General features: G+C 35.9%; 1 protein-coding gene across 1 annotated transcript in view; it reads right to left on the reverse strand.

Moving 5' to 3' along the window:
* LOC112098256 (putative 12-oxophytodienoate reductase 11) overlaps positions 1-15,791 on the reverse strand; it is a 61,474-nt gene that overhangs the window by 4,814 nt on the left and 40,869 nt on the right. Inside the window, exon 4 of the mRNA XM_024183982.1 lies at positions 14,672-14,802. Within this exon, the coding sequence (XP_024039750.1) occupies positions 14,672-14,802 (131 nt within the window). The remainder of the gene's footprint in view (positions 1-14,671; positions 14,803-15,791) is intronic.

Here is a 15,791-nt window from a genome sequence, read left to right on the forward strand (position 1 = left end):
AAAGCAGTAATGACCTTGCGAAAAGGAAAAGAAATCGACAACAAAGTGGAGATGCCGGTGACAAAGGAAAATCAAATTGTACCTGTGAACGTTGAGGACTCACCACCGGAGGAAAGAGAAGAAGCCAACCCACGAGAATACGTTCCCAAAGCTCCATTTCCTCAAAGGTTAGCGAAAGGAAAAAAGGGAAAATCTACAGGTGAGATTCTCGAAATCTTCAAACAGGTAAGTGTTAACATCCCTTTACTTGATGCTATAAAGCAAGTTCCATCTTATGCCAAGTTTCTTAAAGATTTGTGTACTAAAAAGAGAAACATGCATGTTCAAAAGAAGGCATTTTTAACAGAAAACGTTAGTTCTATACTCCAACATAAAATTCCTTTAAAATGCAAAGACCCAGGCTCCCCCACTATCTCATGTAGTATAGGGAACCACACAATTGAGAATGCTTTGTTGGATTTAGGAGCTAGTGTAAATCTGTTACCTTATTCAGTGTTTGTGAAACTTGGACTGGGAGAATTACACCCAACTCCAGTGGTGTTACAACTTGCAGATCGGTCCACAAAAATACCTCGTGGTATTGTGGAGGACGTGCTTATCCAGGTAGACAAGTTTTATTTTCCTGTTGACTTCATTGTAATTGACACTCAACCAATACAGGATTCAAGGAAGCACATCCCCATTATTCTAGGCCGACCTTTCTTGGCAACTGCGGATGCTCACATTCAATGCAGGACTGGAAATATGCAGTTGTCCTTCGGCAACATGACTATGGAGCTAAACATTTTCAACATTGCCAAACAACCTTACAGTGTAGATGATGGAATTGTTGATGTGGATTTAATTGAAGCATTAGTTGATGATACTTTTGTTTCAAACCTTAGTGATCCTTTACAAACATGTTTAACTCACTTTGGTTTGGATTTTGATATTGACAGATCGGTCGATGAGGTCAATGCCCTGCTTGACTCAACACCATCTATGGACACTAATAAATGGAAGTCAAGAGTTGAGCAACTAGCACCATCAGAGAAGCAACTCATTCCATCATCAGAATCACCACCGAAACTCGAGCTCAAACCATTGCCCAACACTTTGGAATATGCGTTTTTGGGAGAAGAAAGTACTCTACCGGTAATCATCTCAGCATCCCTCAATGACGAACAAAAAGGTAAGTTGTTGGATGTTTTAAAAGAGCACAAAGGAGCATTAGGATGGACCATAGCAGACATTAAAGGTATAAACCCAGTAGATTGCATGCATTACATTCACCTTGATGAAAATGCTAAAACTACTAGGGAGATGCAACGTCGGTTAAATCCTAACATGAAAGAAGTTGTTAGAACTGAGGTCCTTAAGCTATTAGATGCAGGTATCATTTACCCAATTTCTGATAGTTCATGGGTCAGTCCTGTACAAGTTGTCCCTAAAAAGTCAGGAGTCACAGTAGTTACCAATGCTGATAATGAATTGATACCCACTAGAGTGACTACAGGATGGCGTGTATGCATTGATTATAGAAAATTGAATTCTGTCACACGTAAAGACCATTTTCCTTTACCATTTATTGATCAAATGCTTGATAGATTAGCAGGCCATGAATTTTATTGCTTTCTAGATGGTTACTCAGGATATAATCAGATTCCCATAGCACCAAAAGATCAAGAGAAAACTACTTTCACTTGCCCTTTTGGCACATTTGCATATAGGAGAATGCCATTTGGATTATGTAATGCACCTGCTACATTTCAACGATGCATGTTGAGCATTTTTTCTGATATGGTGGAACGATTCCTTGAAGTCTTTATGGATGATTTTTCTGTCTTTGGTGACTCGTTTGATCAATGTTTACATCATCTAACACTAGTTCTGCAGAGATGTATCGAGAAGAACTTGGTCTTAAATTGGGAGAAATGCCATTTTATGGTAAAACAAGGTATTGTTCTCGGTCACATCATTTCGAGCAAAGGTATTGAGGTTGACAAAGCCAAGGTGGATCTCATTTCTAATCTTCCTCCACCCAAAACAGTCAGAGAAGTAAGATCTTTCCTTGGGCATGCTGGTTTCTATAGACGTTTCATTAAAGATTTTAGCAAAGTTTCTAGACCCTTATGCAATTTACTTGCTAAGGATGTACCTTTTATCTTTAATGATTCATGTCTTATGGCGTTTGAAAAATTAAAACAGTTGTTGACATCATCACCCATCATTCAGGCCCCAAACTGGAACTTACCATTTGAACTAATGTGTGATGCATCTGATTATGCAGTAGGAGCAGTATTAGGACAAAGAGTTGATCGAATTCCCCATGTTATTTACTATGCTAGTATGACATTAAATGATGCACAGTTGAACTATTCAACTACTGAAAAAGAAATGCTAGCAGTAGTGTTTGCATTAGAAAAATTTCGATCTTATCTCATTGGTTGTAAAATAATTGTGTTCACAGATCATGCTGCTCTTAAATATCTTCTCACAAAGAAAGATGCAAAAGCTAGACTAATTCGTTGGGTGTTACTTTTGCAGGAGTTTGACTTGGAATTCAAAGATAAGAAAGGGACAGAAAATGTTGTGGCGGACCACCTCTCTCGTCTCCATTTTGACACAATTACAGAATCATTACCATTGAATGAGTCATTTCCAGATGAACAATTAATGAATGTGGAAGTATTACCTTGGTATGCTGATATAGTTAATTATCTTGTTACAGGTAAACTTCCAGAGCATTGGACCAAGCAAGACAAGGCTAAATTCTTTGCAGAGATAAAGAATTTCTTTTGGGATGACCCGTATTTGTTCAAGTATTGTGCAGACCAAATTGTTAGACGATGTGTCCCAGAAAGTGAAATTCAGAATATAGTTAATTATCTTGTTACAGGTAAACTTCCAGAGCATTGGACCAAGCAAGACAAGGCTAAATTCTTTGCAGAGATAAAGAATTTCTTTTGGGATGACCCGTATTTGTTCAAGTATTGTGCAGACCAAATTGTGTCAACGAATGGGGAGCATTACGCGAAGGAACATGATGCCACTAAATCCAATTTTAGTGGTTGAGATTTTTGACGTATGGGGTATCGACTTCATGGGACCCTTTCCCCCGTCTTTTGGTCATCAATACATATTGGTTGCTGTTGACTATGTATCAAAATGGGTAGAAGCAATTCCATGTAGGACCAATGATCACAAGGTGGTGATAGCATTTTTGAAAAGCAATATTGTTTCACGCTTTGGATTCCCTCGAGCGATAATCAGTGATGGTGGTGCCCACTTTTGTAACAAAGCATTCAAAGCTCTTTTGACAAAGTATTCAATCACACACAAAGTGGCAACTCCGTATCATCCGCAAACCAGTGGCCAAGTTGAGATATCCAATCGAGAAATAAAGCACATATTAGAAAAAACGGTGAGGCCAGACAGGAAAGATTGGTCATTAAGACTTGATGATGCATTATGGGCATATAGAATGGCTTTCAAGACCCCGATTGGGATGTCACCCTACAGGCTAGTGTATGGAAAAGCTTGCCACCTACCTGTGGAACTCGAGCATCGTGCATATTGGGCCATCAAGAAATTCAATTTTGACATGCAGCAAGCCAGCTCAGAAAGAAGATTACAGCTGGCAGAACTTGAAGAAATTCGCAATGACGCGTACGAAAATGCCAAGATTTACAAGCAACGAATGAAAGTCTTCCATGATAAGCAAATTATGAGAAAATCGTTCACTCCAGGTCAGAAAGTGCTTTTATTCAATTCTCGCTTGCACCTATTCCCAGGTAAGTTACGCTCTCGTTGGTCTGGCCCATTTATTGTTCATACTGTTTTTCCACATGGGGCAATTGAAATTAAAGACCCAAAGAATGGTGTCACGTTTAAAGTTAATGGTCAAAGATTAAAGCCATATCTAGAGTACCAACCACATGAAGAAGACACCGAAATAAATTTGAGTGACCCACCAAATTTGAATTGATTTTTTTTTTCTTTTCGTTGATTTGATTTTTCTTTCTTTCTTTTTATTATTATTCTTTTGCTAATTGAAATTGTTTTTGCATAAGTGTGTTTATTTTACCATTAAGTTTTCTCTTATCATTGTTAATCATGAGTCTCATACTTAGACCGTTCCTCCTGAACTTTCTTAAACCACTTCAACGTGTCAAAACTCATCTCAAAAGGCAGATTCAATTTTGTAAAACACAACGCATTTGGGCTCTACAGCCACCAGAGTTAGTAGCCTATGTTGAGGGTTTAGAAAGCCAACTCAGAGACATTGAGAGAAGTGTTTACGACATCCAGTTGGAGCTTGAGGTAAATTCAATAAGAGGACGATTTTAATTTTCTTTGTGTTTTAATTTGTTTTTCTGTTTGTGTGCTTTAGTTTGTTACCCCGGTGAAGTGGCGGATAACGGTACTCCGTGACAATCAAGTCGGTTACTTCAGTTTCCCATAATAACTGATATTCTGAGGCGAAGGTATGGACAGAAACGAGATTCTAGCGAAGCTTCACAAGCGATTCCCTTCACTTCCTCAGAATGCCCTCCTTACGATCTATAAAGCTCGGTCCGAACGCATGCGATTACTCATGAGGAATAACATACCTGCTGACATCCGTTGGTTAATCGAGGCTAAAGTACGATCGGCAGGTGAGTTACCTCCAAAATTTATTGCATACATGCCTGGTTGTGGTAAAGGAAATTATGCAAGAAAACGACGAGCTCGAAGAATTTCTGTTGCTTGTCATAAGTGTGCCAGAATGAGTTGCGATAGAAACCCATGTTCTTTAGGAATGGTGTCTGATAACAGGGAAGATAAGATTCAATTCATTAGGGATGGCTTGAATAAGGAGTCATTGGATGATATCCTTTTGTCTCTTGAAACGCATCCCAGTGGATATGTGCAAGGAGCGATTCTCCAGTTATGGCCATTATTCCAGAAAGAGCATGCACGATATAGTCTCGGGAATCTGACTATAAACGACCCTGTTTGCCAGTTTATAAGAAAACTGGATAGGAAGCCTATCCTCGACCCATAGAGGGCGTTCAAGCCGTTTCTGGACGTAAAACCAGAGGAAGATGTGAGCCACAGTCGCAACTACCTGTTACTTTATTGTTATTTTATTTCACTATTGTCTTATTGTTTGCATTATTGTCTTTAATAATTTTATTACTGTTTGCTTTTTCCTTTTTACTGTTTTCTTTTTGACTTGCGAGCCACGTGCTTTAGCGTTATTTGACACTGACATATTACCTCATACACAACCATGACCCACTATCACCAAGACTCTTAAATGTGATTTCTTTTTTGTCAAGCACTCACAAATTGTTTTCGAGAAGTATCACAATGGCAGCTACTCCCAATAGACAATTCAAGAACATTTGTGTGCTTTCTGGATTTACTATGGCAAACATAAAGAGTTCGTTGAGGCAGCCATAGATCTTGGTCGAAGCATAGCAGCGAGAAAATTACACTTGGTGTATGGAGGAGGTAATCGAGGGTTATCAAAAATGGTCTCAGAAGCAGCTTTTATCAGAGGAAGTCAAGTGTTAGGCATCATCCCAAGAGTCCTAAAACCATTGGGCAGTTCGTCTGACTCATCAACTGGAGAAGAGTTAGTCGTCTCAGGTATGCAAGAAAGAATAACTGAAATGCTTAATTATGCTGATGCTTTTATTTTCCTTCCAGGAGATCTTGCAACACTAGAGGCACTTATGACACTAGCATCTTGGGCCCATCTACACATTCACCAGAAACCCATCGGTTTGTTAAATGTCAATAACTTTTATGATGGCTTTATCGCATTTCTTAACCATGCAATAAAAAACTATTTCATTCCCGCTAATGTGAAAAAACTTTTTATTTGTGCTCACACTGCTAATGAGCTACTTGATCTGTTACAAGCTTATAGACCGGAGCCAGACCCCTGGACCTTCGTGTTGGAGCGTCCAAATAATGATGGTAACAGTAGCAGCAGTAAGAAGTACAAATTAGATTTAACTCTCCGCCTATAAATATTTTCTTCTGTGTTGCACCACCTAGGTGATGTCTTCTAAACTCTACTTCTTTCCTTTCAAACATTGAGGACAATGTTTCGTTCTGGTTGGGGGGAGGGAATAGTCGACAATTGTGGAATTTTGGTTAAGTTTTTACTAATTTTTGTTGTAGAAACTAACTGTTGCTAACTTTTTGTGTTGAAGATGGCTGAATATGGAGTGTAGTGACTCTAGAAACGCATCTTCATCGTTTATAAAAAAAAAAAATTCAGACATTTTCTTTTTCTTTATTATGTGTTTATGTTTATTTTTCTTCTTTAATTTCTCCTCTATAAATATACATTTTCCAACTTTTGAGTCGAAGATGGCTGAATATGGAGTGTAGTTCCTCTAGAAACGCATTTTTTTTTTTAAAAAAAAAAATCATTTTCGTTTTCTATCATTTTACGTATAACTTTTCTAATTAGTTTTTATGCATCATTTTCACATTTCTGCATGCATATTTTCCTTTCATGTTTAGAATAGGTTGGGGGGTAGAATGATGTTTAAAAAAAAAATGTGTGATTTGTTTTAACATTGGATGACATGATTAATTTCAAATTTTAGTATTTGTATTATCTTTGGTCTTAAGTGATGTTACGCTATGTTTGCTACTTTACATGTTGATGTCGGAGACAAATGTGAGTTGCTTGAAGGAATGAACATGTCATAATAAGTACCAAGTGAGTTTTTGAGCCTATTATTTTTCTTGGAGAATAACCCTTTTGCCCACTCTTTATACAGCTTAGCAGTTTATTATTTTATACACAATCTCTAAATTACTTTTGAGTTAACCCTTAAAAAAAAATTGTAAAATAAAAAAAAAAGAAAAAAAAAAGTGTGTTGTTACATTTGGAGGCCCATCTAACTAGTAGATATGGAAGATTATTTAGAGCCCTAAAAGACAATGGAGAGGCCATCTTTGATCCGTTTGAGCCTTTCAAGCCATCCCTTTTATTTAATATCCATAGTTAACCCTTTTGAGCCTTTAAAAAAAAAAAAAAAAAAACCTTTTCTTTGTCAACTTATCATCTTGACCCACTCCGATTTGGAGTATTACCCGATATCTTATAAGTCCCATCACCTATTTATGTTTGAGAAAATGTAAATAATTATTTTGTTCAGTGAAGTTATGCCAAAATAAAAGCAAAAAAAAAAAAAAACAAAAAACAAAAACAAAAGTTGTTGTTTCAAAAGAATAAAAATAGGTGAAATCCACCTTGCAACTTCCAAAAAAAAAAAAAAAAAAAAAATTCTCTGCATTTTTCTCAAACATACACTTTGTTTTCCTTATTTCCCTTCTTTGTTAACCATGTCCCTAGCCTACGTTACATCCTAATAAAAGTCCTTCTTGATTTTAGGGAACTATAGTCCGAAGTAGAAGCTAGTTATATGGGCTAAAAAGATGTAGTGATGCATAATTAAAAAAAAAAAAAGATAAATAAAGTGGGTTGACTAACATTTTATTTGACTTGAGATCGTATTATTTCTAAGCTGAGGGCATATTTATTTCATCTTGGTGAGAGCATGTGATATCACTTCTTTATTATTTTCTCTCTCAATTACCATTCATTGGAGTGACTATTTTTATTGGGATTAATTTATTTGTGAGAGTGTCACTACTTCCAGTGAGATTTTGGGGTTTGACATGTCATTCTTGAGAGTAGCTAAAACAAAGTCTACTGGGCTAATTCATGTGGATGGTTGATGTGGGTGTGATGTTGCTTTAGACTGGAGATAATGCTTATACTTTTATTTGATTGCTATCATTAATCTGATGGAATAAATACGAGTGTTTCTATTAAAAAAAAATATTTTGAATTTGAATTTTGTTTTCGCTTTATTTGCTAGGGACTAGCAATAAACTGGTTGGGGGGTGTGTTGAGTGTTAGAAAATGCATATTTATAAAGGAGAAAACCATCATTTTACATTTTAAGTCTTACTAACAACCCTTACTTTTATATATTTAACCTTCTTGTGATTTAATTACATGTGTTTTATTTTAATTAAGTATTTTATGTATTTTAGGGGCATTATAGTCATTTCACAATAAAGGAGAGATCAGACGGCAAAACGGACATCACTTTTGAACTCAGGACGGTCGAAAACCTTAGGAGGAGCATAAAAGGAAAAATGGCACTATTCACATGTACGGTACTATTCACGTGTACGGTACTGTATACGTTACGGTTCACGACACTGTTCACATAGACGGATGATGACGTGGCATTGACCGATGATGTGGCATTGACTGATGAGGTGTCACGATCCTGTTGGACTAAAATTCTTATGTACTGTTGATGGTGACGTGGCAGCATATCAGTGGACGAAAAATCTCGCGTACGGTGCATGCATCACACAGGATTATTTTCAACCAAACCGCGTTACTGTTCAAAGTCGGGTCAAACCGTGTTACTGTTCATCCGCGTGGTCAAACCGTGGACTGTTGACTGATGACGTGGCGCAATCCTGAGCGTCCAAACTGTTTTTAATCCGATGGCCATGATTTACTCCATGTATCTATAAAAAGGGGGCCTCCCCCCCCTAATTTGATATCTCTGAATCCATTTTTGGGATCCATTTTCTGTAATTCCCTCTCCATCTTGTATTTTCTTCGTATTTTAATAAATTTCCATTTTGCCCCTAGTTCAATTATGAGTAGCTAATTTCCGTTCGAGCTTGGGTTGAAGGTGAAGTCTCAACATGTGTCATGGGCTTAATTTGGTAAATTTATTTTCTCTTCCCCTCTAGTTTTTGTGGATGTTTTGACTTCTCGTCGACAAATAATAATATTCTTGTCTAGTACCGCCTTGGTTTCACCGGCCCCCTAGTACAAGGTTATTATTATTTGGCACGATAAGCCCTTAGCACCATATTGATTAGAGCGTGGTTCATGAGGTGTGGATTCCCCCCTCATGATTTAATTGGCATTAATACGGATTATTTAGCCCATGATGCATGTTGATACGAATCCAGATACCCAAGTACGTCATTTCAATAGAATTATCTTCAATTTATTCTCGCCATTGCAATTCCAATTTTAGAATTTATTCTCGCCATTTTAATTTAAGTTTTAGCATATACCAAATCATTTCCACCATAAATCCAACAACCCATTTACAAAATTAATTCTATACACAATTAAAATCCACCTCCTCGTGGGATCGACACTCGTCACCATAGATCTATACTACAATAGATTCGTGCGCTTGCGAGTACATTAAAATTTGCACAACAAGAAGAAGAAAGAAGAAGAAGAAGAAGAAGAAAGAAAGGGTGGCGGGCCACTTCGGAAAGAAAAAAATAATAAAATAATAACATTATTATTTTAATTGAAAAAGGGAGAGGAAATGAAGCTATAAATAAAGGGCTTCATTCTCTCCTCTGCATCCAATTCTTCTCTTCTTCTTGAAATCCATTTTGAGAGAAGAGAAAGCCCAGTGAGAATTGAGTGATTATTGATTTTAGAAATTGGGTGTATTGGGCTTTTGAGTAGTGAGCCAAAATATTACAATACTTGTAATTCTCATTTCACTAGTAAAATATTTTCCTTCTATCTTCGCTCGTGAACATAAGTTAAAAGCCGAAACATGTAATTTATGGTGTCCCTGTGTGATTTCATTGTCTCATTATTTGTCAATTTCACTCTACTTGGATATCTACTTCACCAATCACTTTTTTAACAGTGGTATCAGAGTTATTAGTTGTATTTTTGGAGTCGGGTACTATTTATGTAAACGATATTATTTACAAATACAGTATTATTCACGTATACAGTACTGTTCACGAGAAACGGTGGGAGTGATCCAAGATTTTTGTGGTGCAAAACAGGGAATAATGGTGTGAGTGGAGTAACCGTATGGCTTTGTACATTTTTAGGGAAGTTCTGTCACAAAGGCAATAAAAGTTTAAGGAGTCTAGGCTTTAAGTGGGACCGTTGTGACCCCTCCAGTCTTTCCAGGGAACTTTCCTAGTGTGCAATTTTACACATACTCACAACTACTCAAGGCAGTACATTAACTTATGTGCGGTATTTATCAACAAATGACGGCAAAGTATAAAATTAAAAAGTTCAATGGGAATATTTTTTTATTGTGGAAAAAGAAGATGCGGGCAATTTTGAGGAAAAATAATCGCTTAGAAGTAATTGAGGAAAGGCCTGCAGAAATCATTGATGATAAGTGGAATGAGATGGACGGAAATGCCATTATTGATCTAAACTTGGCACTTGCAAATGGGGTGTTATCCAGTGGCGCGAAGAAAAAGACAGCAAAGGAAATATAGGATACTTTCACAAGACTATACAAGGCCTAATCACTACACAATAAGATTTTCTTAAAGAGGAGACTTTAAACCCTTCGAATGGCAAAAACCACATTGATGACTGACCATATCAACACATTGAAGACTCTATTTTCACAGTTCTCAATGTTGGGTCACAAAATAAAGGAAAATGAATGTGTAGAGCTTTGACTTGAAAGTTTACAAGATTCATATGATCAACTCATCATCAATCCAATAAATAATAGCTAAGCGGACAGTCTAGTCTTCAATGATGTTGCAGCCTCCGTATTAAATGAGGAGAGCAAGCGAAAAAAATAAGGAAGATAGACAAGCAAATTCGTAGTAAGTAAAAGCACTATCGGTAAAAAGAGGGAAATCAACAGAATGTGGCCCTAGTGGGAATCACAATCATGGTAGATCAAAGTCAAAAAATAAGAAAAATATCAAATGCTACAATTATGGTAAGAAATAACATGTTAAGAAAGAGTGTTAGAATAACTAGAAGAGAAAAGAGGGTAAAGATCCTGAGTCATCAAATGTGTAGGGGTGTGTAGCAAGTACTTTGGATGATTGCGAAATTCTCTACAGGGAGGCAACAACTGTTTAAGAAGGCAGAAAACGGCTATTTGACATCTGGCTTATAGACTTAGGAACTACCTGGCACATGATCTCTTGGAGAAAATGGTTCCACAAATATGAACTTATCTCAGGAGGATCCGTATACATAAGTGATGATCATGCCTAAAAAATCACTGGTATTGGTACTATCAAAATAAAAATGTTTGATGGCATATTTTGCACAATTGAGAAGGTAGGACATGTCAAAGGCCCGAAAAAGAATATGTTATCTTTAGGACAAATAGATAGCCATGGGTGCAAAACTCATGTGGAAAATGGGATCATGAAGATAGTCAAAGGCACGCTAATGAAGGCGAAAAAGATCAGTGCTAATCTGTTCATGCTTAAAGGGAAAACACTACAGAATGTTAATGTGTATGTCACGTCAAATGGAAAAGAGTCAACAATGATGTGGCATCTCAAACTTGGTCACATATCAAAACAAGGTTTGAAGATTCTCTCTGAGTGAAAATTGCTTCCAGGGCTCAAATCGGTAAACTTACCGTTTTGTGAGCATTGTGTTATAAGTAAGCAGAATAGATTGAAGTTCAGTAGATCTGTTGCCATAAGTAAATGCATTCTAGACTTGATTCATTATGATGTTAGGGAATCACCAAACATGTCCATGGGAGATGCAAAGTACTGAGTGACTTTTATTGATGACTATTCCAAGAGATGTTAGGTGTATTCAATCAAGAAAAAGTCAAATGTGTTTCCAATATTCAAACAGTACAAAGCTTGGGTAGAACTTAAATCCGGAAAAAAAAAAAAAGAAAGTTCTTGAGGACATATAACAGTGGAGAGTATATAGACGACAAGTTTCTTATTTTTTGCAAGCAAGAAGGTATTCACAGGCAGTTCATGGTGGCATACACTCCTCAACAAAATGGAATAGCGGAGCAGATGAACAAGACTCTTACAAAAGGAATAAGATCTATGTTGAGGATTGCAAGCCTACCAAATTCATTCTAGGCAGAAGCAGCCAAAACTGCATGTTATGTAGTTAATCGGACATCATCCACAACAATTGGTTTGAAGATTCCAATGGAGATATGGACTATGAAGCCAGCTGATTACTCTCATCTACATGTATTTAGATATTATGTGTACATAATATACAATACCCAAGAAAGAACAAAGGTAGATCCAACATTCAAGAGGTGTATCTTCTTCGGATATGCTAATAGAGTGAAGGGGTATCCTCTGTGGGACCTCACTGCCTACAAGATCGTCATTAGCAGAGATGTTATCTTTGTAGAATATCAAAACAGTAAAAGATAGATAAGGATGATAGCACTGTAAAAAAAAAAAGTCAGAGACTGTACTGGTGTATGTGAAAAATAATCTAAAAAAAGCAGTACTAGGGCACGAATAAAAAGAACCAGTCAAGTCTGAGGCTCCAGAAGTTCATTGGTCAACTTGTGAGAGACGACTGCTAGTGTGGCACTCGAATTATGTCACAAAAATTAATGTTTCGTACTGTCTTCTAATAGAGGATGGAGAGCCATCAACTTTCCGTGAAGCTTTAAACAGCTCAGATGTTACTTTGTGAATGATAGCAATGCAAGAAGAAATTGAACCTCTATACAAGAATAAGATATGAAAACTTGTACCATTATCACGCGGAAGAAAAGCCATTGGAACCAAATGGGTTTACAAGATCAAACGTGATGGTAATGACCAAGTAGAGCAATATCGTGCAAGATTGGTGGTGAAAGGATATGCTCAGAAAGAAGGTTTTGACTTCAACAAAATATTTTCCCCGGTAGTTTAAGTTGCAACAGTCAGAGTAGTCTTGGCAACGTGTGCTATATTTAACCTACATCTAAAGCAGTTTAGATGTGAAAACTTCATTTCTTCATGGAGAACTTAAAATTGAAAAGGGCAAGGAGAACTTGGTTTACAGGTTGAACAAATCTCTATATGGTCTCAAACAGATGCTGAAGTGTTGCTATAAGAGATTTGATTCATTCGTCATAAGTCTTGGATACGACAAAGTCAGTTCAGACCATTGTGCGTATTACAAGAGGTTTGAAGATAATGATTTCATTATTTTTCTATTATATGTGGATAATATGTTGGTAGCAAGTTCCAACAAAGATCGAGTCCAAGAAGTGAAGGCACAGTTGGCTAAGAAGTTTGAAATAAAGGACTTGGGACCAACAAACAAGATTCTAGGGGTGTAAATTCACCGAGATAGAAATAATAGGAAGTTTTAGCTCCATAAAAGAATTACTTGAAAAAAATCTTGCGGCACTTCAATATGCAAGATTGTAAGCCAATTTCAACCCCACTTTTAGTTAATTTCTAATTATCCTCAAATATGTGTCCTAACAATGAAACAGAGAGGAAGGAGATGTCTCAAGTAACCTATGCATCAACAGTGGGAAGTTTAATATTCGTTATGAGATGTACTAGATCAGACATTGCATAAGCAGTGGGAGTAGTTAATCAATATATGGTGAATCCTAAAGAACATTGGAAAATTGTGAAGAGGATTCTAAGATACATCAGAGGAATCTTAGATGTTGCATTATGTTATGGAGGATTACAATTTATTGTCAAAGGTTATGTGGATTAAGATTTTGCATAAGACCTTGATTAAAAAAAATCCACTACTGGCTATGTGTTTACACTTGCAAGAGGTACCGTGAGCTGGGTTTCAAAATTGCAGACTGTTGTGCCTCTATCTATAACAGAATTAGAATACATGGCAGGTACACAAACTTGAAAGGGAGCTATGTGGATACAAAGATTATTGGAGGAGCTCGAGCACAAACAACAGAAAATTCTTATGTTTTGTGATAGTCAGAGTGCTTGCACATTACAAAGAATCCAGCCTTTCATTCCAAGACAAAGCACATAGGAGTTCAACTCTAGCTGTGTCAAAAAGTGAGTAGTGGGCACTGCTAACGTCGTACCGAAAAGAAAAGAAAAAAAAAGGAAGAAGAAGAAGAAAGAAAGGGTTACGGGCCGCTTAAGAAAAAAAAATAAAATAAAATAATAATATTATTATTTTAATTAAAAAAGAAAGAGGAAATGATGCTATAAATAGAGGGCTTCATTTCCCTCCTATGCATCCAATTCTTCTTTTCTTCTTCAAATCCATTTTCAGAGAAGAGAAAGCCTAGTGAAAATTGAGTGATTAGTGATTTGAGAGATTGAGTGTATTGGGGTTTTGGATACGTAGCCAAAATATTATAATACTTGTAATTCTCATTTCACTAATAAAATATTTTTTTTCTGTTTTCGCCCATGAACGTAGGCTAAAATATTATTATTTTATTATATTTTTTATTATTAATTTTCCTTTCTTGAAAGGCCGCCCACCTTTTCTTTCTTCTTCATTTTTCTTCCTTCCCTTTTCCCTGCGGCATTAGCAATGCCCACTGCTCACTTTTTGACACAATTAGAGTTGAAATGAACAAATAGCAGACTTAAATAGAAGTGCATTGACAACGAGGGGCCAGAACATAGTTTTCATTGAAGACCTTTCTATTTCATGAAATTTTTTACTATCTAGTCCTCAGCCTACAACATAGTTTTGCCCGTGTATATATCTCCTAAATATAGGGTAAATCTTGCCTCAAATGAGCTCAGATTTCTAAACCATGCTCGATATACTTTTGCTATGAATGCATAGATCAGTTTACTAGTTAATTAGGAAACATTGTCAACTATTTTTATGGAAAGCATATTTATAAATAAAATAAAATAAAAATCTAAATTAAGATTCATGTCATACCAAAGGTAGATACCCGGCCTACGTGCCAAATTTGACAAAAGAAGATGCCACCTTTCTCATGAACAGCATCCACAATTGGTTTCCAAGCTTCCACTTGCTCCTCTGTCCAAATTCCAGGGGTGTCTGGATACCTTCAATTTACATACATCAATTGTTTATTCTCAAAAGTGATTCTCCAAAATCTGCTATTCTTATCCCACATAATAAATTATTTTAACATTATTTTGCGGGTATGACCAAATATTCCTTATATTCCTTTGCAATAACGACAAAATTGCTACTCGATCGGGCAATATTAATTAAAATTAAGTAACAAGTAAATAGTTTCTCCAATTGCCTTCATGGAGTCCCCTGCCAATAAATTTCTTTAATAAAATTAATAATCTATTATGCTTCTGAAATCAACTTATCACACTAATTTAACTATTTATCTTGGGAAAAAAATGTGGGACAACTGTTGCATGGTATCACAATTTTTTCTTTTATTTTTTGACCTCCTGCTTTCTTTTTCATTTATAATTTATTTATATGTATTATGATAATTTTATTTTTGCATTCTCTTTTTCTCTCATCCATATTCAGATATTCTGCCCATTTTTCTCCATGTAAATAATTAATCAGTCATTAGTTAACAACCATTTCAAATAAATATATAGTTAATCAACAATTATCTCAATTATTTTTCACATCACAACTAAGATAATATGCAGTAACTTGAATTGAATATTTAGACAGCATTGTGAGGTTGTTCCAATTAAATAAATTAAAATAACAAACCAAATTTATTGGTTAGAAATGATTGATGTCATGTTGATTTGTACTTATAAATGAAGTTTAAGTTTTGTTGTCTTCAAGAAACTAATGACTTTGAAATTAAATGTCATTTGCATTATAGTTAAAGCACAGTCTGCCCATATTTAGAGTGGCAATCAAAGTGTAAGGAAAAAAGATAAAGTATATAGTTTTTATAATTATTAATTTAATATTTATTTTAGTAATGTCACGCTACTTTTATTTTCCAAGTAAATTTTTAATTAAATTTTAATTTCAACTCATCACTTATGTCACTCCTTAGATTAAATAATACAGAGAGTTAGATGTTGACGTTTAGTTTTAAGTC

The sequence above is a fragment of the Citrus clementina genome, unplaced genomic scaffold (genome assembly GCF_000493195.1).
Source record: "Citrus clementina cultivar Clemenules unplaced genomic scaffold, Citrus_clementina_v1.0 scaffold_5, whole genome shotgun sequence".
Classification (NCBI taxonomy): Eukaryota; Viridiplantae; Streptophyta; class Magnoliopsida; order Sapindales; family Rutaceae; genus Citrus; species Citrus x clementina.